Source organism: Nanorana parkeri, unplaced genomic scaffold (genome assembly GCF_000935625.1).
Source record: "Nanorana parkeri isolate BGI_ZX_2015 unplaced genomic scaffold, ASM93562v1 scaffold322, whole genome shotgun sequence".
NCBI lineage: Eukaryota > Metazoa > Chordata > Amphibia > Anura > Dicroglossidae > Nanorana > Nanorana parkeri.
The window spans coordinates 231,873-254,415 of NW_017306590.1; the positions used below are offsets into that span (position 1 = coordinate 231,873).

A 22,543-nucleotide genomic window follows, 5' to 3' on the forward strand; every position below is an offset into this window, starting at 1 on the left:
GAAAATATCAACTCGTATACCTGCTATTCAGGGGTGGCTGACTTTCATTGATAATGATATATGTTGTTAAAGTGGAACTCCTAGTTATTTTTTGCTTTCAAGTCTTCTTACGCCTTCTGTTTAAAAAAAATTGTGGCAAGCTTTGCTTACTACTCTCCAGCGCTATTTCCAACTTCCTGCTCAGCCCAGTGTTGAAGGTCCTCTTTAGGGCAGAATGACACTTTGCCATTATAGCTATTTATATATCCTAAAAAAACATCTGGGGGTAGCTCCAGGGGTGTAGGAGTCAGATGGTGGGGAAGGAAGACCAATATGTCTGGAGTTCCACTTTAAGTAAAGACCTCAAAGGTATCACAAATGAATATCCTTGGATCCAAACCCTACAAACAGGACTGTGGGCATCAACTCTGACCTCTTCAAACAAGCTTATAATGGACATTTATCAGATCAAGGCATATAAAACTGACAATGTAATATAGCGGGGATTATAGGTCAATAGTAGAGATAATCAAATCTTCCCGAGTTTGTTTCATTGTAAGTTCAGGGAATCTTGTTTGGAATTCAGCAAACCTGAACTTAGAGGCAATCACATTAAAGTCTATGGGAGGCAAATCCTGTTTGTAAATTCTGGCAATTTTTTGAAGCTATTGTCGAAGAATGCATAGAAGCTGGGCACTGCCGTGGGGGGACTTGTACCAACAATTTAAAAAAATACCACTCAGTGGAGACAAGGTCCTTTTTCATACTGTTTCAAGGGTGACAATAAAAATACACATCTTTTAAATTACAAACTTGGGGTATGGTAAGGACATCATCAAGGGCAGAGTGGCATGGCATGCACATATTTGGCTGCAGATTTAATTTGTTTCCTTTCCAATTACCTTGCCTTACATACAGCAGCAGCACCCAATCTGAGCAATTGCAGCAAACAAACAAAAAAGGCTTTTATTCAATTGGTTTTTGCAGTGACACATGATTTCTAATCAATTTGTACAAGGCCTGTTTTGACCAGCGGGTAGAAATTGGCCCATGCTTTACTGAGGCTGACCATTTACTCGCTGATGAAAAACTGTCCTCTCTCTTCTTTCTATTAAGTTCTCCTTAAGGATTAAAGAAAAACTTCAACTTGTAGAAAAATTAACCCTTGCAGTAGAAGAAGAAGAAATGCTCCCCTGATCCTCAGTCCCACCTGGCTTCTAGACTGTTCCCCACCACCTCTACTCCCCCAGGCTCCAGCAGTTTAAGCACCCGTGATCTCATTACGTCTAATACAACCCCAATCCCAAAAAGTTGGGGGGCTGTGCAAAGTCTACATGAAAACAATGCAATGATCTGCAAATATCATAGACCCATATTTTATTCACAATCGAAAACATATCAAATGTTTAAACTGAGAAAATGTACCGTTTAAAAAAATAAATAAACAAAAGGCCATTTTGAAATTGATGGCAGCAACACATCTAAAAAAAGTTGGGTTAGGGCCATGTTTACCACGGTGTAGCATCTCTTCTTTTCACAACACAATGCAAATCTCTAGGAACTGAGGAGCCCAGTTGCTGGAGTTTTGGGAGAGGAATGTTGTCCCATTCTTACCTGATAACCGTCAGGGTGGTTAATGTACAAGCGATCCGGAGGCTGTACAGCTGTCAGATCGTTTGTACTGTGCGGCGCCCTCCCCCCTGCCACGGCCGCCGTTGGCTTCCCCGGGCACCGCTGTCCCTGTGCGGCTCCCGGGAGTGGCTCGGCGGGTCTCCCTGCAGTGATCGGAGAGAGATTCAGCAGATTCCAGTGTATTACATCACTTCCGGTGTCACTCGTTACAATCTCCGGCTCTTAGAGCCAGGAAATGAAGCTGGGAAAGCAGATATCTGTTTCCTCAGCTTCTTTGGGGTCCCTAGGTGACATTGGGTCTGAAAGACCCCTGATGTCTTCATAAAGAGGACCTGTCACATCCTATCTGCTATTACATAGGGTGCTTGTTAGCTCCATATGTGATAGCAATAGGGTTAGTGTAAAAAAAAAAGTGTTTAAAAATGTAAGTAACATATAAGAAAAAAAGCAAAAATGTTTTTCTTAAGTTCACCGCTCCCCACGTGCATGCACATAATCACGCATCGGTGCGCCTACGTGCGAAAACAACAATTATCGCCTTCTTTATTACCACTGAAGAAGCAGTTAACCATTGCAGTGTGGGGGGTAGCCCCACTGCAAGGGTTAACTTTTCTACAAGCTGGAGTTGTTCTTCATATGAAAGAGCAGTGTAAAAATGAGGATGAATAGGCTGAAATGTATTGGAAACACAGAGCTCAGGTAGATATCTCCAGCAAAGAATTGGGAGATTGCACATTATAAAGCAGTGTGAAATGGGTTAGCAGTAGGACAGTTTTAATCAAGGCTAATTAAGGGGAGCCAGGTGGCCAACACATATTACTAGACATGTGCAAAGACTAAACATTTGTTTTGGGAAAAAATGAACGGAAACTAAAAATGTTTTCATTAGGTTTCGTCAAGCAAAACAAATGTTTATGCCATTTTGGATTTGGCCACCAGCGCATGCACGCGCTGTGTCCCATCTCCATCCTGGAGACGGGACACATGATGTCACATACCGCACACGTCTGTTGGTGGGGCACAATTTTCTGTTCTTGCCTCGTGCGCAAAGGGAGCTAGCTACCGCTGTGTTGGAGGGTAAATGGCCCACAGCTATGGAAATTATGGCTGCTCTTTACCCCTTCTTGTAGAATGATAAAGGCCGCTAATAGAAAAGCCCCGTATTGGTCCTTCTAGGCCTGCTGATCATAGTTGTAAGGCCATAAAGTACATTAGCATATAGAATAAATGTGTCCGGAGAATTTGTACAAATTGTGCATCTCGCTCCTGCAGGATTGCCTGTGCACCCAGCGCGATATAGTGTAACCTCATTGCAGTTATATTGAAGCGTAATATATTCACATCAGAACGTATAATTTCCATCTGAATATAACAGGTACCCCTCTACCAACCTTACTGGATGACCCCACTAATCTCCCAAACCCCGGGTCACACACTGTCTATTGACTGTGCATGGAGCTCCCCTTTTATGTTACTAGCGGCCCCATGGAGGAACATTCCAGAGGAGCCACAGCGCCACCTACAGGCCCTTCCCTTCAGGTCACCTCCAATGTTACAAGCGCTTGCGCCAGCCGCTCTCCCGCCCTTCGAAGGACCCCAGCCGGGAGCGGCCGCCTTAGGTTTTGCCAGCTTGAAAATATCTTAAGAGTAAATGGTGACAGCCTAAGACAAAATTTCACCGGCGGTCAAAACGAGACCTGCGCGGACACAGCTATGATATAACCGCTGTAGAACACATTCTGCGGGCTGAAAGCGGAGCTCCTTCGTGCAGGCACAGCGACGTCAGCAGGAGGCGGGACTGGGTGGGTCTTGTGGGCGGGGATTGCTTGTGACAGGCTCTGGGTCTCCTTCACTTCGCCCTCCAGCTGCACGCACCGGCCAGGCCGCACATCGCTCTGCTCAGGTGAGGGGGGTATATGGGCTGCCACGGGGTAGGGGAGGTATGGACGGGGCTGTGCTGTACTGGGTGATAATGGTGGCGGTGACTTGTGTCTCCGCACGTAGGTAGACATTGTCTTGTCACTGACCCCACAGTGCGGCCTGTGACAGCCGGCTTCCATGCACACTGTCACGTAGGAGATGCTCGGGCCCCTATAGATCGCCATACACGCATAACAATGGGGTGAGCGTTTTCGTTCTGAGGTATTCGCCACCGTGGGAGGGAATGCTGGGCGGTGTAGTCTCCCTCAGCTGGAATGAGACAGATTGGTGGGGATTGGTAAGGGAATGCTGGAAGTGGTAGTCCCCCCTCAGCTGAAAGGTCACATGTTGGAGATTGGTAAGTGATACTGTGAGTTGTAATTTTCAGATGGAATGTCGCATATTGGGGAATGCTGTAGTGTTCTGCAAGAAAGGTCATAGTTTGGGGATTGGAAGGAAATGCTGGGACTTGTAGTCACAATCTCCCTTTGCTGATTGGCAAAGACATTAAAGCTTGGTAGGTTGTGTTGGGATTTGTGGAACCTAATCCCCACAGCTGGAAGGTCACACATTGGGGATTGGTAGAGAATACTGGGAGTTGTAGTGCTCCCACCTTAGCTTGAAGGTCACATATTGGAGATCAGTGGGGAATGCTGGGAGTTGTAATCCTTAGCTGGAAAACTGAATGGTCACATTGGCGATTTATAGGGGATTCTGGAAGTTTTAGGCCCTCCACCCCCTAGCTGGAAGGTCACAGATTGGAGGATGGTAGGGAATGCAGGGAGTTGTAGTCCCACTTAGCTCAAAGTTCACAGATTGGAGGATGGTAGGCAATGTTGGGAGTTGTAGTCCCATTTAGCTCAGAGGTCATATATTCTGTGAGTTGTAGTTCTCAGATGCACTGTCACAATGCTTTAGTCCTTGGCAGTAAAGGTCACAGATTGTATGTTGACAGGGAATGCTGGGAGTTGTAGCCCCCCTTAGCTGAATGGTCACGTATGCTGAGAGATTTCGTTATCAGATGCAATGTCACAAATTGAGGAATCCTAGGAGCTGTAGTCTTTGGCAGTAAAGGTCACAGATTGGAGGTTGGTAGGGAATGCTGGGAGTTGTAGTCCCTCTTAGCTGGAAGGTGATTTGCAGTAGTGTTGTGTCCCCTGATCTTGGAGATGATCTCTCTCCACATGTGCGGTCTCTGGGATCAGGATTGGTCCTCTGCGGCTCTTTGTCTCTGTAGAAATGCACGCATGGCTCGTCTAGTTCTATCCTGTCCCCATGTGGACTCTGCATTCCACCCCTGTGTATGGATTCCTGTGTGAAGCTGTACACTGGCATACGGATCTCTGCCATCCCGGGAATTGTAATGTTCCGTGTTCTCATTGCTCTCAGCACACGTTGCCTGTCACTGCTATTAGATTATTCCTCCCATGTAAAGACTGAGCCCCTTCTGTCATGAGATTTGTATTCATACTTCTATCAGGGGGCGGAAAAGGATTCATTCTGGGAATTGTGCCGATGAAAAGGGTCGCTTTTACGTGAAGGAGATGAGCATGCTTTCAAGATGGCTGCCCCCAGCTCCTTGCTGCATGCTGTGTAGCAGTTACTATATATAGGACGTCGGTGTGTGACTTGCCATTCCATTATGACCTTAGCTGTATGGATGAACCGGCGTCTCCTCACATCCCCTGTGACTTCCTCCTCATACCTCTGCTGCATTTTTATAGCTTTATGGTGGCTTTATAATGCTGCTCATAACCAGTTGAAGCTAGGAGGAAGGAGAACGATACTGGTTTCTAGGCTGCATATTGGGAAGAGTCACTTATACCCATGATCAGTCATAAACCTCTCAGGGACGCAGTTGTATCAGAGCTCGTTATTCTCTGACCACAAAGTGCCATTTATATGAGTACAGCTCGCTCATTTACTTTAATTCTGCTTTTCTTCCCTGAAGTAGTAAATATTTCTGGAATGGAGGTCTGAAGAAAACCGCCTCCCTACCACATGCTATCAAATAATATGGATTCTTCAGCCTGGATCTTGTGTACAGCCACTGAGTAGGGAATGGATGAGGCACATCTGTCACTGTTGTCTTGTTTCATTATAATTCCTTGAGGCTAGGATCACTTTTGTGGTGCCATAAGGCATTCTATTCATGAACGCAGTTTGCTTTCTGCTATTCTGATGATTTACCGCTATTTTTCTATAACTTTCATTTTAAATATTTTCCACAATAGCCACAAAGGAGATAAATCCACTTTGCGTGCACCAAATGCCTTTGCAAGATATTACCCAATAAAAGTGACATTAGACTGTGCAGAGAGCAGAGCTGTGGGAGGGGCCCATCAGGCTGCCTGCAGAAAACTACAGGAGTAGACGAGACCAGTCACACTGGATAAGTAGTGAGCACAGCAGTGACTGGTCTTTTTTACAGAGGCAAAGTTTAGGTTACTGCACAGACCTGGAAGAAATACACAAAGCACACCAACATTTAAGAAAGAACGCACAATGCTCTTGGGGATGCGCAAATATTGTCCAAACACAAGTAGGTATAGTTTTCCAAGATGCTAATACACCATCTATACTGACATGCAGGGAGATGTAGATTGATTGCTTTGGGTGGGGACAAATGTACAAATCTCTCCCTGCATCAAATGTCTGTATTTAGAAGCCTGCACATGAAAATGTCTCCTTCCCTACTTGGTTCATATCTACTGAGTTGTGATATAGTGTGACAAAGAAGGCTTGCCCTCGGAAACCTTATCACCAGCCTCTGTCTAATACAACCTCTTCACCCCAGAGGAACCCTCTCGGTATTTTAAGGTTTCAGGGAAGCCCAGTCTAAGGCCCCATTCACACTAAGCGATTTAGCGCATTTTTGCCGCACGATATCGCGAGAAGTCGCCAGCCAATGCTATTCAATAGAGATGTCTTAGCTCCATGTCGCTCCAGCAGGGCCCTTTTTTCGGCGGATTTTGCGCGATTTTTCTATTTTTAAATGGAGCCCGACGGCGAAGGTCGCGGTACCATCGCTGGAACGTGGCCCCGAAAGTCGCGCTATCCCGGCTGCCCGGATCCGCTGCAAAAAGTATGTCGCTTAGTGTGAATGGTGCCTAAATGATCAGAACTACAGCACATGGTAAATTAGTGTGATTGGTAATCTGTGAACTTGATCATAATGACCAGCAAAGAGACGCAGAGGGTGAAAATTGTACTTGCATTGGTGGTTTGTGGAGAATGCCGGCCCCTTCCCTTGGTGGTTGGGAGAAAAATGTCTCCCTTATTCAGGGATGGCCAAACTCCGGCCCTCCAGCTGTGGTGAAACTACAAATCCCATGAAGCATCTCTCTTCGGGAGTCATGTCTGTGAGAATCTTGCAAAGCTTCATGGGATTTGTAGTTCCACCACAGCTGGAGGGGCGCAGTTTAGCCATCCCTGCCCTAATTGATGGTTAATAGGACAAGTGATACCTTGTCCCTTGCGAGTATTTTGAATACCTGAACGGTGACTGCAGCTCATTGGCTGCAGACAGTTTTCCTGAGAATGAAGCAGCTTTTTCAACTAGCTGATTAAAAAATCGACTTGAGGGGAGGGGTTGGGATTCAGCCAGATTTGCAGAAATCCGAGCAGTGTTGTGAGCAGCTTTAGTGGTGGTCTTCTGTGAATGACAGATGTGACCTTGCTGACCCTTTATTGCTGAGCTCCTTTTACAGCTCCTTGCAGTTCTTATAAGGGATGTTGCATCAGACAGTGATGGAAAGGTCGTCCTCATTGTGAGATATCTCATTCAAAGCCACATGCAATATGGAATGCTGATAACGAGCTTCCTCATTCATCTTCACAAGTGTATTAATGAGCATAAACATCCTGCTTTCCTCATGCATTATGCAAAGCAGAGTGGAAGAATTTCCACTGTTCATATGCCATAATAAATGTGTGATGCCTGTGTTTTATGTCAAACAATGTACTGCAGCATAATGCAGTCTCCCTATAAGAGACCCTGTCATCAGACCACTCATTTCCACACATATAGGGTTATATGTTCATCTGATGCATATTATTTACCTGTAAAATCCTCCCTTGTCCCTGAGATTGTTGCTGGTTTCCTCCATCTTGGATGTGATGTCGGCAGACTCTGAGCTCATGTGACACTCTCTCTATAGTATTCCCCTTCACTCCTCTCTGGCTGAAAACGGAACTGCATCCTCACTTTTTCCTAAATCAGCCAGAGATGGTCACAAAGTGCTTTTGCTGCAAGTGATCATATGATATCTGCTCACAGTCTGCTGTTGAAGCTTTGACTCCTCGCTGACTTCTTACTGGATGACAGCAAGCATCATCTAACCTCCTCATCAGTGGCCTCACTGTTGTGGCTGTACCCCTCTGGAGTGCATTATGCAGGAGATGTCACTGGTGGGCGTTACATTCAGAGCTCTGATAAATGTCTTGGTAACGCCCACTGTTTCATAGACGTGTGTCCTAGCAGCATACAGACGCTTGTAGTGTCTTGTGCCGATACTCTTTAGAAACAGCAAGAGGCAAAGTAAGGAGCATTACTCCTAACAGATAACCTGCCCCTTACAAAGTCTATACCTCCAGCCCTCTGCTACCTAACTGAACATTGGGACGTGTAGTCCCAGAGGAGCGCTGTGGGTCAGAGTATGCACTACAACTCCTTGCCCACAGCTTGACCAGAGGAAGGCTCACAGCGCAGATGGACATTTACTTGACCACAACATTTTCAGAAAATATAAAAATAAAAAGCAATGCATATTAAAGTGTAGCTGGAGAGAAGCTTCAAAAGGTTGTGTAGGTTATGTATGAGTTGAGGATGGAGGAGCTGGGCCGGCACAGAGAGTAATTAGACACTCCCAGGAGAGAGGGTTATGACATGCAAGAAGGGAAGGGACTGTGCCAGGAAATTGACACTTTCTGGAGTGTTGGTTCTCTATCAAGAGTCTCATTTCATGTCCATAAAAATAGTTTTTAGGAAGGAAAACAAGATGCAAGTAAGCAACTTTAACACACACTGTTTTTTTAACCTGTGGCAGGGTCTCTCTAAAATAATTTTTAGTTACTGTAAATGTGCCTTAAATGTAACCTGTGCTGCTATAGGCTGCAGGTCTGTCATGTGATGTTGGAGAGAATCTATTACAAACTGTCTGTGGTAGGAATTTCTTTTCCCTTCTAAAGCTCCATCTGCATCGGGTGCTGGTGGCATGAGCTGTTATGTTTTACATGTGTCTCAGCAGCTCCCATATGTGGGCACCTGAGATACACGGAGTGTGTGGAATGTAGTAACACACCTAGAGCGTTTGACCTTCCTCAGACTGTTAGGGTGTGTTGGGGAGCGGCCATGTATGTATGCAGACTGTCGGAGCTCCGGAGGTTTTTCTCATTTAAAATCAAATGACTTTTCTTTTCTCAGAAGCTAACGCCTAACATTTCCTGTGACGTCAAGAATATGGATAACCGAACCAACTGATAGTTTAAGGTGCTTTCTGCACTAAGGGTTATAATCCAGTTTAGGCCTGGACCTAAAACCCCTGAGTTATATATTTCCTAAAAGTACAGACCCTGTAGAATAAAATGGTGGCAGTTGCAAGTTTTTATGTCGCATGATATTAGCGCAACTCTTTATCAAACTCAAAATTGTAGTAAAAATTACATTTACGTTAATTTTACTGCAGAAATACTCAATATGATACCCCATTGTTTATAAAGAAGTCATCAGTTTAGAGTTAACCATGAATGTTGCCCCTAGATTTATTGCTCCCACTCTGGCACACGCAGCTATACCTAATCTCGTACGTAGGCGGCATTTGTGTGTAAGCGTGGTGGACTTTAAAAAAAGAAAACATGTATGGGGTGGGGGTATTTTTTTAATATTTTTTTTTCATTGCTATCACATAGGGGGCCTCACAAGCCTCGTTTGGGATAGCATATTGGTGGTGACAGGTTCTCTTTAAGGTGACATTAGGGGTCTAGTGTCACCTTTCCACTTCGAAGAAGCTATTCAAGCTCCCAAGTCGGAGAATGACAGCAGGAGGACCGGAAGTGATTAGTGTTGCTCCCGGCTCCATTCAGCGGGAAGGAGATTGGTCAAAGGATGTTCGCTCGTCTCTTTTCTAGCCAACACCCGTGATGCCGTTTCTAGCCCACAGGAGGGGCAGCGGAGCCCAGGAAGCAAGGCGGGGTTGTCAGTGATCTTGTGGCAGCTCAGCCACCAGAATTGCTTCCAGTGTAAAGCAGTGAGCTTTACAGTCTGTCATAAAGGATACGGAGCTGGCAATGAAATCGTTAAAGCAGATTTTTATGAGAAGACACTGATATTGCATATTGCAAGTTAAAAATAGTACAAGTTTGTGGGGGATTTACTAAGACTGGAGCAGACAGAATCTGGAGCAGCTGTGCTTGGCTATCAGTCCGCTTCTAGCTTTCATTTTAAAAGCTTAGCTGAGCAAGCTGACGATGGAAGCTGATTGGTTACTATGAACAGCTGCTTCAGGTTCGGTCTGCTCCGTTATTGGTAAATTCCCCCAATGTAGCTTTTCCCTAAGATCTCTATGCAGGCATAGTGCAAGGCCCAGGACGTCAGAGGCTTCCCACACCTCCCTCTTAGTATGTCATTATGCTCCTATATTTGCATAAGGGGCCAAGACCATCACTGCAGAGATCAATGTGGCTTCTCCCAGTCCTGGCCTTGGTTTCCCCTTCTGGTTGACAGCTGCATTTTCTAAAACAAGTCAAGCTGGCCAAACCTATATCAAATTCCAACCATTTCCTGCTGAATCTGCCTAAATGTGATCCATGTAGTATATTCTCAGATAAATAGTGACTCCAGCCAATCAGATGCAGTCACTGTTCAGGTATTCAGACAGATGGGGGGTACTGGCTATCAGAATACATAGCCAACAGGGGAGATTCCTCTATTCATGCTGTTTAGTGTGGATGGGGGAATTAAAGTGACATTAAACCCTCAGATTTGTTAACATAAACCAATACTGTAATGTGCGCCTTACTGTGATCCATGGTAGTTTCCCTTCTCTTTGCTGCTCTTCCTTTTAAATCCTCATGTCTTCTCATGCTGGGCAGAACTTCCCTTTGCAGCGGAGTGCCTCTTCCTGTAGTGCTGGCTCAGGTTACAAGCCTATAGAAACGTATACACAGACACCGTGTATCCATTCCTGAGACAAGGCAGTCTGCTGCAAAACAGAAGTTCTGCCCAGCATGAGAAGACATGAGGATTTAAAAGGAAGAGCAGCAAAGAGAAGGGAAACAACCATGGATTACCGTAAGGCACACATTACTCTATTGTTTTATGTTAAAAAATCTGAGGGTTTAATGTCACTTTAAGTGAATATGTGCAGTGTAGTCTCGCCAGCAGAGAAGTCAAAGTGCAGCGTAAATCCTGACATTAAAATCAATGGCTGTACGCTGTTGTCAGCAGGTATACTCTGGCACTACATAAACCCACACATGGACAGCAAATAAAACCAACTTGACAGAGCGTAAACCGATTCCGCACTCTTCTAGTAAACGCACTCTTCTATGTGTATTTATTGCTGCCTGTGTACCTGTTTTAATTGATGTTCCACCAGTTCTGTCACTGGAGCTGCAGCTAACGATTATTTTCAAAATCGATTAGTTAGCCGATTTATTAAGTTCGATTAATCGGATAAAAAGTAAAATTTTAAAAAATGGCTCCAATGATGGGACTACTAGTTTGTATTGCGATTGTAGTCCATCACAGGAGCAAGCTTGGAGTGGTGGGAGTAAATAAAATAAAAAACTGTGGTGTGCAATATAGTGAAATTAAAAGTGTAAAGTTATACAGCAATTAATGCAGAATAGCACTGGCTATAGAGGACTACAAATCCCAGCAATAGTACATTATAGCTAGTGGTATTCTGCATTGCACTGCATAATGTACTATTGCTGGAATTGGTGTATTCCTCTATAGCTGGTGGTATTCTGCATTGTGCTGTATAATGTACTATTGCTGGGTTTTGTAGTCCTCTATACAGCGCAATGCAGAATACCAACAGCTATATAGGAGTACAACAAATCCCAGCAATACATTATACATCCTGTCTCCTCTCCCCTGCTCCTCCTTACTTCTCCCTGCATCCGTGGGGCGGTCGTGGATGTGGGCGGGCGCTGAGCGTGAGACGGGGAGGAGGTGCGGCGTGGATGCGGGTAGGTCTGGCAGCGGCGAGCGTGAGGTGGGGAGGAGGTGCGGCGCGCAGTGTGTGTGGACAGGGGCAACTAATCAAAAGCCGATTAATCGATGATTGAAAAAGTTGACAACTTTTTCAATCATTGCAGCCCTACTAGTCACCAACATTTTTGGGAAGCGAAGTAGAGGAAATGTCCCTTGTGGGGACACTGCCACCAATACAAATACTAATGCAGTTTTAAAAAAATCATCAGCCTCTTATCAAAAGCTTTGGCTGTAGTTTTACTGAATCTACTTTTTCAATGTAATTTATGGTCATTGCTGTAATTCTTAAAATATTATGTTTATTTGCAGTCAAGATGGCCGTTCCTCCAGCCTACGCTGACCTCGGCAAGTCCTCTAGAGACATCTTCAACAAAGGATATGGTAAGTCTTCGATGAGCTGAGGGAAGTTTTGTTTGGCATTGTGAGAGTATGGTTGGGTTTTTTCTAGGGGTGCACAGATACTTTTCACATACCAGTGCCGATACTTGGCATTTTCATGAGAACTACCAGGGTTGCAGCGGTTGCAGCTGGGACCTGGCTCTGGCTCCACCACTGTCCTAAAATCATTAGTCTGTATTGTTTTAGAAAAACTGTCACATGACAAACAAAAATGTATCAGTACTCGTACTCGCAAAACTGGTATCTGTGCATCCCTTTATTTATATTTATAAAAACAAAATCGTACATTAAAACAGATGTACAAATCCCAGAAGCTCCGTGTGCTCCTTAATGACAGCTGCCTCCTAACTTTGGAATTTTTCTCTATTCTAGTCTCGGAGCTAGAAAAGTATCTGTACTTGTACCGAGTACTGTACTTGGTATCGGTGCATCCCTAGTTTTTTCCCCCCAGCTTTAAAAATGTTGTTTGGCTCACTTTCCTAGAAATAGAGGGCGGGGAGAGGTTTCAGCAGTAAAGGAATGGCTCAGTGTTCAGCTCCAGCCAAAACAGAAAGTTGATTTCATTGATATTTTGTGCAATACAAATACACTAATTCCATACAGAATTCTAAACACACAGCTGAAATGTCTGAATTGTTTACCTGCTGAAATATTTGTATTTATCCTCCTTCTTGCACACTCCTGCCACACTGCATTGCCAGGAGAAAGTCCCATTCACTATTACATCTTCTTTTGTCACCTCCCCAAGCCTATCCTGTCCACGTGTGTGGTCACCCTTCGCAGTGTGCTCTCCTGTTAATGAAAGTCTACCCAGACACTAAGGGGGCTGATTGATGAGAGCTTTGCCTGGCGTCTAGCTGGACTAATGCCATTTGCATGGAAATACTGCCACTAGAATTGTGTTTGTGCTCCTTGGCTGCATCTAGTGGCAGTCATGTTATGCAAACTGCATTCTTCCTGCTATATGCCTGGCAAAGCTTTTATAAATCGGCCCCTTTGGTATATCTTCACTAGAAAAAGTAACTTTAACCACACCTTGTGTTCACATCAAATATCCAATCAGATTTAGGAGATTTTATTTTTATTTCCCTCTGGATGGGTGTTTGAAGTGAACACAGAACAGGGTTGCACTACCTATTTTACTTGGCTACATACCTCCTTCTCCTGGTGCTTTACTCCCAGTGAAGACACTTCCACGGTCAGCTTAATTTGAGGTGTATGGGTGATTATGGGGAACAGGGATAAGTATTTACTGGTAGTTGGAAGCCACTTGCCAGACTTTATAACATGTTGTTGGCTGCACTCGGTAAACGGTCAGATTATATCTGACAGCGGGCATTAAAACATCTGAAGATAATCTAGTAATTGCTTCTATTAGTTGAATGGGGACATTTAAGGTAAATCTCATTATTGGCTGACAGCCATGGAATGCTACAAAGGACATTCCAGTGACCGTCCCATTCATTTGAAGTTCAGACTGGAAGCTGCACTTTCAGCAACCAGCACCATTGCGAGTATCCAGCTTTAATACAATAAAGATAAGTGGTAGTTGAACACGCAGCTTTTTTTGCTAGCAGTGTAATTGTGAATTTAAGCTAAGCTTTCAGAAGTTGTTTCTCTATATTAATAACAACCTCTTCTTTTGTGGTGTGTGTTCAGGGTTTGGGCTGGTGAAACTTGATGTCAAGACCAAGTCTGCAAGTGGAGTGGTAAGTTTATTCCCTTGCACCTGCCTTCTGTATAAATGGGGGACATAACTGGGCTTTACAAAAACAAACGTTTCCCAGCACACTTACCAGCTAGCCTGCAAACTAATGACACTGCCAAATTTATTAGATAAAAACAGGTTTTAGTTGCACAACTTTTGCAAAATATGTGGAAGCCACACTCCCTTATGAAGGCCCCTCTGTGTAGTTTGGTCCTAACTCTAATCTATGAGAGCCTCTGTCTTGGAGCATATATAGCAAAGGATAACTGGGCTGTACATAGCTAGATCTTGTATTGTTTGTATGGCTTCTCTTTGAGCCGTCCATCAGCTGTAACTGGCAGGAGAGATGAGACCAGGAATGAGTTTCATTGGTTCCAGGTCTCCTCACAGCACACAACATTTCCTTAGAACACTTGGTAACGAATGCATTCTACTTATGCATTGTTCATGGGAAATCCCAGTGATATAATTTCCTGGCAGGCCTGGAGGTCCTTATCAGGTGCCTGTTAGGCCATATGCTGCTAGATTGTCATATGATCATTCATATGGAAAATCCCGTTACAACATTTGATTTCATCAGAGACTTGATGCATGTCGTTCAAAATGTTGTTTTTGCCGATGGTAACAATTGTTGGTTTGACCCTATTAACCAATAGAACGTCAGACAAACGTTCTGGAAGCACATTTTGTTTCATATGGTGTTATGCTTTTCATGCAAAATGGATCCAATGTTGGTTATCCACAAGGATGTCAATCCACAGCACATGACTTTTCTATTTTTCCCTGTAAGTATAGTATACACAGTACAAGTAGGAGCTGCTATGTATTACCGCTAGCAAAATTCAGCCATTTGTGTCCTTTCACCTGAAATGCATCCAAGTGCTGAAGTGCATTGTCTGTGTATATAGCAACCTTTTGTTTCTCATAGAGGTAAATGTACCAAATACAAAAGTGAATCTAAATTTATCTGCACAATACTCAAATATGGCCTCTTGGTTCTTTACGCTGTTCATACACAACTTGAATTATAGCCATTTCCTGCTAAATTGAGTCGCAGATGGCCCTGTAGTCACCACTGGCTTGACATGCATCGATTGAAAAATAGAAGGAGCCAAGTGGAAAATTGTCGTTAACCTTGACTGCATCAAATGGTATTGGTTCTGAAACCCCCCACAAATGCATGGTCTGATCTCAGTGTTATCGCTCTAGTGTCTTGCTCTCTTTAAGTAACGCCATTGGATTACTGGTAATTGAGTGCATTGTACAAGCATTACAGAATGTGTGATCAGAGTATGCTCACCACTAACCTTGTCTTATTTTCTGTTAGGAATTCTCTACATCAGGCTCATCAAACACAGATTCTGCTAAAGTAAACGGCAGCTTAGAGACCAAATACAAATGGGGAGAATACGGACTAACGTTCACAGAGAAATGGAACACCGACAACACCTTGGGGACTGAAATTGCAATTGAAGACCAGGTATTTGTTTATACATTTTAACTGTTTTTTTTTATATAAATATATATATATTTTTTTCCTTACAAATGTCTTACCTGACTTGTTTTGGGGTTCACTGTAGCAGGGTTGTGTGACTAAGCTTTCACACTATTAGTGGCTTAATACAGGTCTCGTTCAGAAGCCAGATATTGTTATTTATTCCAAACTGCCTGAAACTGCTTTATGCAGTTTGTAAAAAAAAGGGCTCTTTTTAATGTCCGGCTGTATCTACTATAAACCGCCACGTCTGGAGGGGGATAAAGGAATAGTTTTGTATGGCTCCAGCCACTATTCTAAAAAGAGGACTTAAACCTCTTATTTTTTAGACATGTGATAGAAGGGAGTCCTGCACATACTTTGATTTTGAGAAGTCTGTGCTTCACACTGATTCAGAGGAGGCTATTTGTTTCTCTTTAGCTCACCTTACCATCACCTGTCTGGTGGTTCTGTTATGGTTTATAACGGTAGTAGCGGCCATCATGTTGTCTGCTGTTGGGCAGGATTTTAGGTTTTAAAGGTGGAAAATTAAGTTGAGGTACTGCCGCCTGTTGGTGTTTTGAAAACTTTGAATTCTGCCTATTAGCAGCTTTATCCAGCCTGCATTCAATGACTTCACATTTTATCACACACTCCTAAACAATGATTCACATTTTAGCCCTTCCAGGTTTGTCATTAGTGGAATGTGTGTGTATTGTTCCACCATCCTCAGATCACATAGTAGCTTTGCTGCAAAAGCACGTCCAGCGTACCACACAATTTAGACACATGCAGTATGTGTCGAAACCTTAGTACCTGTGCTGTTTTCCAGTCACTGCAGTTCACTGGGTATATTTGAATGGCAACAACATGAACATTTTAAAGGTGTTTAACTATTGCATGTCTGCTTCCTTCTTCAGATTGCAAAAGGTCTTAAACTAACATTTGACACAACCTTCTCACCGAACACAGGGTGAGTAACTGTCCTGCACCATACCCTGTGCCCCTTCTCCCCTTTTCTTCCTTGCCTTATTGTTGAGAGCAGAGTTTATAGATCCCAAAACCCATCTATTGCATTATTTGTTTCTTTTTATTAGCAAGAAGAGCGGTAAAGTCAAGGCTGCTTACAAACGCGAGTATGTAAACCTCGGATGTGATGTGGACTTTGATTTTGCTGGTCCTGCCATTCATGGCTCAGCGGTTGTGGGTTATGAAGGTTGGCTGGCTGGTTATCAGATGACCTTTGACAGTGCCAAATCCAAGCTGACCAAGAATAACTTTGCAGTTGGTTACAAGACGGGAGACTTCCAGCTCCATACTAATGTGTGAGTATAAACTATAATCTCTCTTTTTTTACATGGTCTCTGAAAATTATTATTCTGTATATAGAAGTAAAGAAAAATGTGCCAACTTTGTTTGCTGTCTAATACAATTACTTTTAATGACTAAAACCTTACCACACAATATGTCATCCATTTAGAGCCCTGGAATCCAACCTTTAGGCCATGGTGTGAATGCAGCCCTTTAGTCCTTGTGTGGCCCTTGGATCCATCGCTCTGTAGTATAGGAGACAGCATTGTTTTTTAAAAGGTTCATAGCAACAATCTCCAAATGTAACATTTTCCCAGTCTCTCACGGTCCTCTGCATAATGTCTACAACCAAACCTGTTTCATGTCCATATTACCTCCATAAGTTGATCATTGGTATAGACCCTGCCAGTTGCCTTTTATTAGACAAGCCCTCCTGTGCGCCTTTTACTAGCCTTTTCAGATATGAGGTCTAAGCCCTGACTTTCCCTGGCAGCTCCCCATGGCCCCCTTCCTCCAGTGGCCATAAAAGCCACTAGTAGCAAAGGGACACTAAATCAACCAGCACATAGAAGATTTGGGGGTTTATTTTTTATTGAAAATTTATTTTTTTCCCCTTTAGCAATGATGGATCAGAATTTGCTGGCTCTATCTACCAGAAAGTCAGTGACAAACTCGAGACAGCCGTTAACCTGGCCTGGACAGCTGGCAACAATAGCACTCGCTTTGGCATTGCTACCAAATATCAGCTGGATTCTGATGCATCCATCTCTGTGAGTATTACAGGGGAAGAAACATTTTGATATCCTCATGACTTGCTGAATACACCTTTTTTCTCTAACTTTCCAAGAAAGAATACTTGAGTAAATTGTGACTCTTTACGAAGAGCTTGCTTTTGAGATGTTGGCACATTAGGTCTCATTAACAAGTATAGTATGACGAGTACAGGTTATATCATGACTGAGCAGCTAGTCAATAACTGGCTTGGACATCACTTACTTACAGAAGAATCAGCTCTGCATCATACGTGTTTTTATACATTATGCTTGTGTGGCATTGCCAGAATCTAAATGCTCGTAGTTAAGTTTGTAACACGTGGTGCCTCTGACAATGTGTCACTTTGTGCAATGCATAAATAACTAAAATATTTACACATACAATTGCATACAGCAACACAAGTTTTCTGACTTGTGTGAGAATCATTCACGCCGGATCCGCTGCGTTGCAATCCGTTTTTCAATGGATGCTAATGGAAGGGCAAAGAAAAATTAATGGGGCTGGTTCAGGCTGGATCCATTGTGTTGAAAAAAAGTAGTTAGTCACTATTTTTCAGTGCGACATAACACAACGGATTCAGTGTTAACCAGCCCCATTCACATCCGTTCACTTTTAGGTGCCCTTCAGTTAGCATCCGTTGAAAAACAGATTGCAACGGAACAGAAGGTACAATTGCAAGTCCATGGACACTTAGTTGACTTGCGATTTCCATACGAAATTAGGTGTGAATGCAGCCTAAATGTGAGAAGATCCTAATTTGTATGAGTTGGGTCTATTGAATGCCTACAGTTGGGAAATCTCAACCAGTCAGATGCTACATTAAGATGTCTGACACAAAATCTGGGGGCAATGTCTGAAAGTCGAGGACATTGTTGCTGTTTAGCTTAGTGTCTCTAACCCCAAAAACAAAAATGTTATATATTGCAGGTTAGCAATCCTTAAATGTGGTGGCTGCTTTAGTTTTTTGTTTTGGCTTTTTTCTTTATCTTCACCTGATGATCTGGCCAGTACCACATTTCCTGTCTTGGGGTGACGACACTTAAAGGAGGAGCATCAACGTCACCCTTGGACAGCAGCATTTTCAACCTGTTTAGAGGGCAGTGTTGGATGTAGAGTAGAATAAACGTTTATTTAACTACCTCCCGGCCGGCCGTTGTGTATACACAGCCGTCCGGGAGCTTCTTGGATGTAACTGGGCGTGTATATACGTCCTGTTACATCCGCTCGGGCGGGAAAAGCTCCGTTACTTGAAAACAGGCAGTGATGCCCGTTAATATACAAGCTATAGAGCCGGCGGATCGCTTGTATGAGTTCCCGTGATGTGCGGCTCTGCCCCCCCCCCTCCCGCTGTCAAGCTGGTGCGGGCTCCGGTGTGAGCCCGGGACCAGCATACTGCCTCTGTCACAGGGGATCAGAGGGAGGTCGGTATACGAGCTCCCTCCGGTCCCCTCTCCGCTGTCAGAATGCGGAAGTGGTGTATATTACATCACTTCCGCATTCTCGTGTCACTCTCCAGCTTCAGATGCTGGAGAGAAGCTGATGAAGCAGATCTCTGCTTCTTCAGGGGGGTCCTTGGTGACATTACGGGTCTTGGAGACCACTGATGTCTCCATGAAGAGGACCTGTCACCTCTTTTGCTATCACATAGAGGGGGTTCTCAGCCCCCTCTGTGATAGCAATAAAGTTAAGTGAAAATAGGGGGAAAAAATGTAAGTTTCCCCCCCAATTTTTTTTTAAAGTTAGACATAAAAAAAGATTAAAAAAAATAAAATTTAAGTCCCCACCCCTACATACACGCATGTAAACATGCGTCAGGTGCGCATACCTGCGAAAATGACTATTGCGCCCACTATTGCGCTTTTAAAGCGTCGCCTATGGCGAATTTTGGGTATGCTAGTTTTTTGCGATTTCACGAGTGCGCTCAATTGTTAAGCTTGACATGTTTGGTGTCTATTTACCCGACGTGACCCCGTCTTTTATATTTTACCAAAAAAGTGGGTAATATTAGTTTTTATAACATAAATGCAAAACATTTTCAGTAATTTCTCCTGAATATAGTAAAAAATAAAACCCCCAGTGGTGATTAAATACCACCATAAGAAAGCTCTATCTGTCCCCAAAAAATGGTATAAAATTAATTTCAGTACAACTTTTGCATGACGGAATAAATGTCAGTCAAAGTATCGCAGCGCTGAATACTGAAAAATGACCTGGCCAGGAAGGGGGTCTAAACACCTGGTCTTCAAGCGGTTGAGGAGAACTATGAGGTGAGTGCTTTTCACTAGCCAACCTTTGACAATGAGACTGTCACAGGTCAGCTCAGTAGATCGGGAAGTGAGCGAACACATACCGGCGTTCGCTCACCTCTCAATCCTGTCACGGCACAGTGCCGTGACAGGTGAGGGACTGTATTCCCCCCTCTCCGCTCTGATCCTCCAGCGCTGACTGGCGGAACGGACGTGAGAGGGGGCGGGTACAGCTGGCTCTGCCTCTAGATAGGTAGAGCCAGCTGTCACGCAGCTGGGCGGATCCAGACATAATTGTCGGGATCCGCTTCAGCTGAGGCGTCACAGTATACCGCGAGCAGTAGCTCGAGGTATACTGAGCTTAGGGTGGCGGGAGGACGCTAGTTTGTGTCCTCCCGTTACCCTAACAAGAACCATGGGTTTAGAGACGCTTTAATGTTGGTCTATTAAAAATCCACTTTTGTGTTTAGTAACCTGTACTAAGCCTAAAATACAAGCAATATAGTAGTTGGAGAAGCCTTGGGTTCTGCATACTACCTTTTTGAGGCAGTGGGCCTGAAACAGTTCATCATTGTTTGCAAGTGTCGTTAAGGCCTCAGATATAACTTGCAGCTCAGAGAACAGTCGGAGAATGTTAGTATCCATCTAAGGCTGGTCACAGAGGTACAGCATTTTCTTTTCTTCAGTTTTGGATAGGCTAGTTGAAGGTTTAGGACTTCTGACCCCCTTTTTTTGCTATTCTAATGACCACTCTCACTGGGACAGGAAATGAAGGGACATCCAAAACTGTACAGTTCTCATTAGAATAGGAGTAGAGGAGATATTGTTCAGTGGCAACACCAGTTCCACTGACTAGGTATGGAACCGGGATAGCTGCACTTTAACCCTCCAGATGTGGTAAAACTACATTTCCCATTAGGCATTTCAAGACTCTGGCAGCCACAGGCATGACTTCAGAGAAAGATGCATGATCGCCATGTAGCTTCACCACAGCTGGAGGGCTGAGGTTTGCCTAACCCTGGTATAGAATGTGTGACTTTTCTGATGCATTGTATGAAAGAACATTATTGTATCACCTAAAAAGTACCACATTCTCTACCCATTATGGTTTATTATGATAGTCTTTTGCAGATGAGGTGCTGTGGTATGGGGGTGTTGGTCCTAGATATGCAATGATCAGTTCACTGTTGTCAAGAATGAGGGTTATGCTCATTTTGGAGAGATACTCTTACCTCCTGTCCTGGAGCATTAATACCCTGGAGGTTTGTCAACTCCTTTTGAGAAAGTAATCTATTTGCATTAAATATTGTTGTAAACTATTGTATTGCCATCAATTACGGCAGAAAGTTTGGAGTTTAACTGATGTGCTCTATTAGCTAACTTTAGTTTTTAAAGATGCACGCTTTCAGGATTCCTTGGATCCCTTCTTCAGGCTTTAATTATATAAAGCCTGAAGAAGAGATTGAAGTGTTTTTGCTAAATTAAGTTACTAAAGATGCCAACTTTCAGGGTGCACTAGGGCTTGTTCACGCCATGTCTGTTGAACTCTGTTTTTCTGTACACCAGCATACTTGTATGGTGAGAAGAGGGTGCATGGAAAGCTGTTTACTTAGTGCCATGTTGACACTTCACATGAATTAAAAACCCCTTTCACAACCGTGTACATAATTTACTTGAATGCGGAGATCATATTAGACCCCCTATTGTAGTGCACACACTAGGGTCTATGAAGAATATGCAGGGTTGTTTCTCCTGCAAATATCTTTATTTTTTTTCTTTTATTCTTTATTTTTGTTTTGTTTACAAGAGCAGTGAATTTTCAAAAGATATATGGTCCCTAGATGGAGCTAAAGTCGCAAAGGAAATAAGTGCTTTTTGATCCTCTGCACCATCCAGTGGCCATAATAGGGTATTACATAGAAAAATCTTAAAAACGACATTGCCTTGTAATGAAATGACTAAAGAACATTCGTTGTGGCATATCTAGACAAAATGTACGTTAAAAGATATTGGTGGTCCTGCAGATAGTTTATATGTTGACCCCTTTGTATGACAAATGTTGGAGGTTTAGGAATTACCGTTGGGACATCTTTCATGCTATATAGATGTAGTAAACACTAGTTAAAGTTGAATGTATGTTGTCTTACCTTCAGTTTTATACCATTCTAAAGAAAAATAATTTTCAACTGTAGTTGAACCCAAAAACAAAACTTTAATATAATGCAGCTTGCCAGTCCTTGGCATGAAAAATTAAAACAGCCACCACATCCCAGTACAATTACAGAAAATACTTGTTGATCTTGCCAGAAATGGGGTGTCCTTGTTTCTGTAAGCTCGGCAGGTGGTGAAAACAATGTTATCTCATTTGTAAGCCATTAAACCCATCAACACTCATGTACTGAAGATGAACCATTGAGGACATTTTTGAAATGGGCCTGTGTGGCAACCATGGCCCTTCCACAGATGCAGTGGAGTAGGGAGCTTAGCCATCCAGGGCCAGGAAGTGTGTTGTTCACAGGATTGCCAGATACAAACAAAGGGAAAAACCTAAAAATTAAGACAACTAATGCAGCCACCTCATCTTCAAAATGCTTTGATGCAATATATTAAATTTGTTTTTACTGTGTCTATTCAAATGTATATACCTTTTACTGCACGCTAAACAGCTGACATGACACCACCCAATGCTTCCTATAGTTCTATTACAATCATATGTAGCCTTGCTGACCAAATGGAAGCTGTGAGGGGGATGGTCAGCTCTCAACTCTGCATGGACGTTTTAAATTTTTTGATTTAGCTTCAGTTCATGGAAAAGGATCTCCACAGTGGAGATCTTGATCTCTGACCCTGTACATTTAAATCCAAATTATTCTGTCCAT

The 22,543-nt window shown here is 43.4% G+C and overlaps 1 protein-coding gene across 1 annotated transcript in view; it reads left to right on the forward strand.

Annotated features, from left to right (window-relative positions):
* The first annotated feature begins 3,403 nt into the window (after nucleotides 1–3,403).
* The window catches only part of VDAC2 (voltage dependent anion channel 2), a 20,889-nt gene continuing 1,749 nt past the window's right edge, over nucleotides 3,404–22,543 (forward strand). Inside the window, exons 1-7 of the mRNA XM_018558163.1 lie at nucleotides 3,404–3,514; nucleotides 12,062–12,133; nucleotides 13,811–13,860; nucleotides 15,187–15,339; nucleotides 16,254–16,306; nucleotides 16,431–16,658; nucleotides 17,264–17,414. Coding sequence (XP_018413665.1) covers nucleotides 12,067–12,133; nucleotides 13,811–13,860; nucleotides 15,187–15,339; nucleotides 16,254–16,306; nucleotides 16,431–16,658; nucleotides 17,264–17,414 — 702 coding nt within the window. The 5' untranslated portion in view covers nucleotides 3,404–3,514; nucleotides 12,062–12,066. The remainder of the gene's footprint in view (nucleotides 3,515–12,061; nucleotides 12,134–13,810; nucleotides 13,861–15,186; nucleotides 15,340–16,253; nucleotides 16,307–16,430; nucleotides 16,659–17,263; nucleotides 17,415–22,543) is intronic.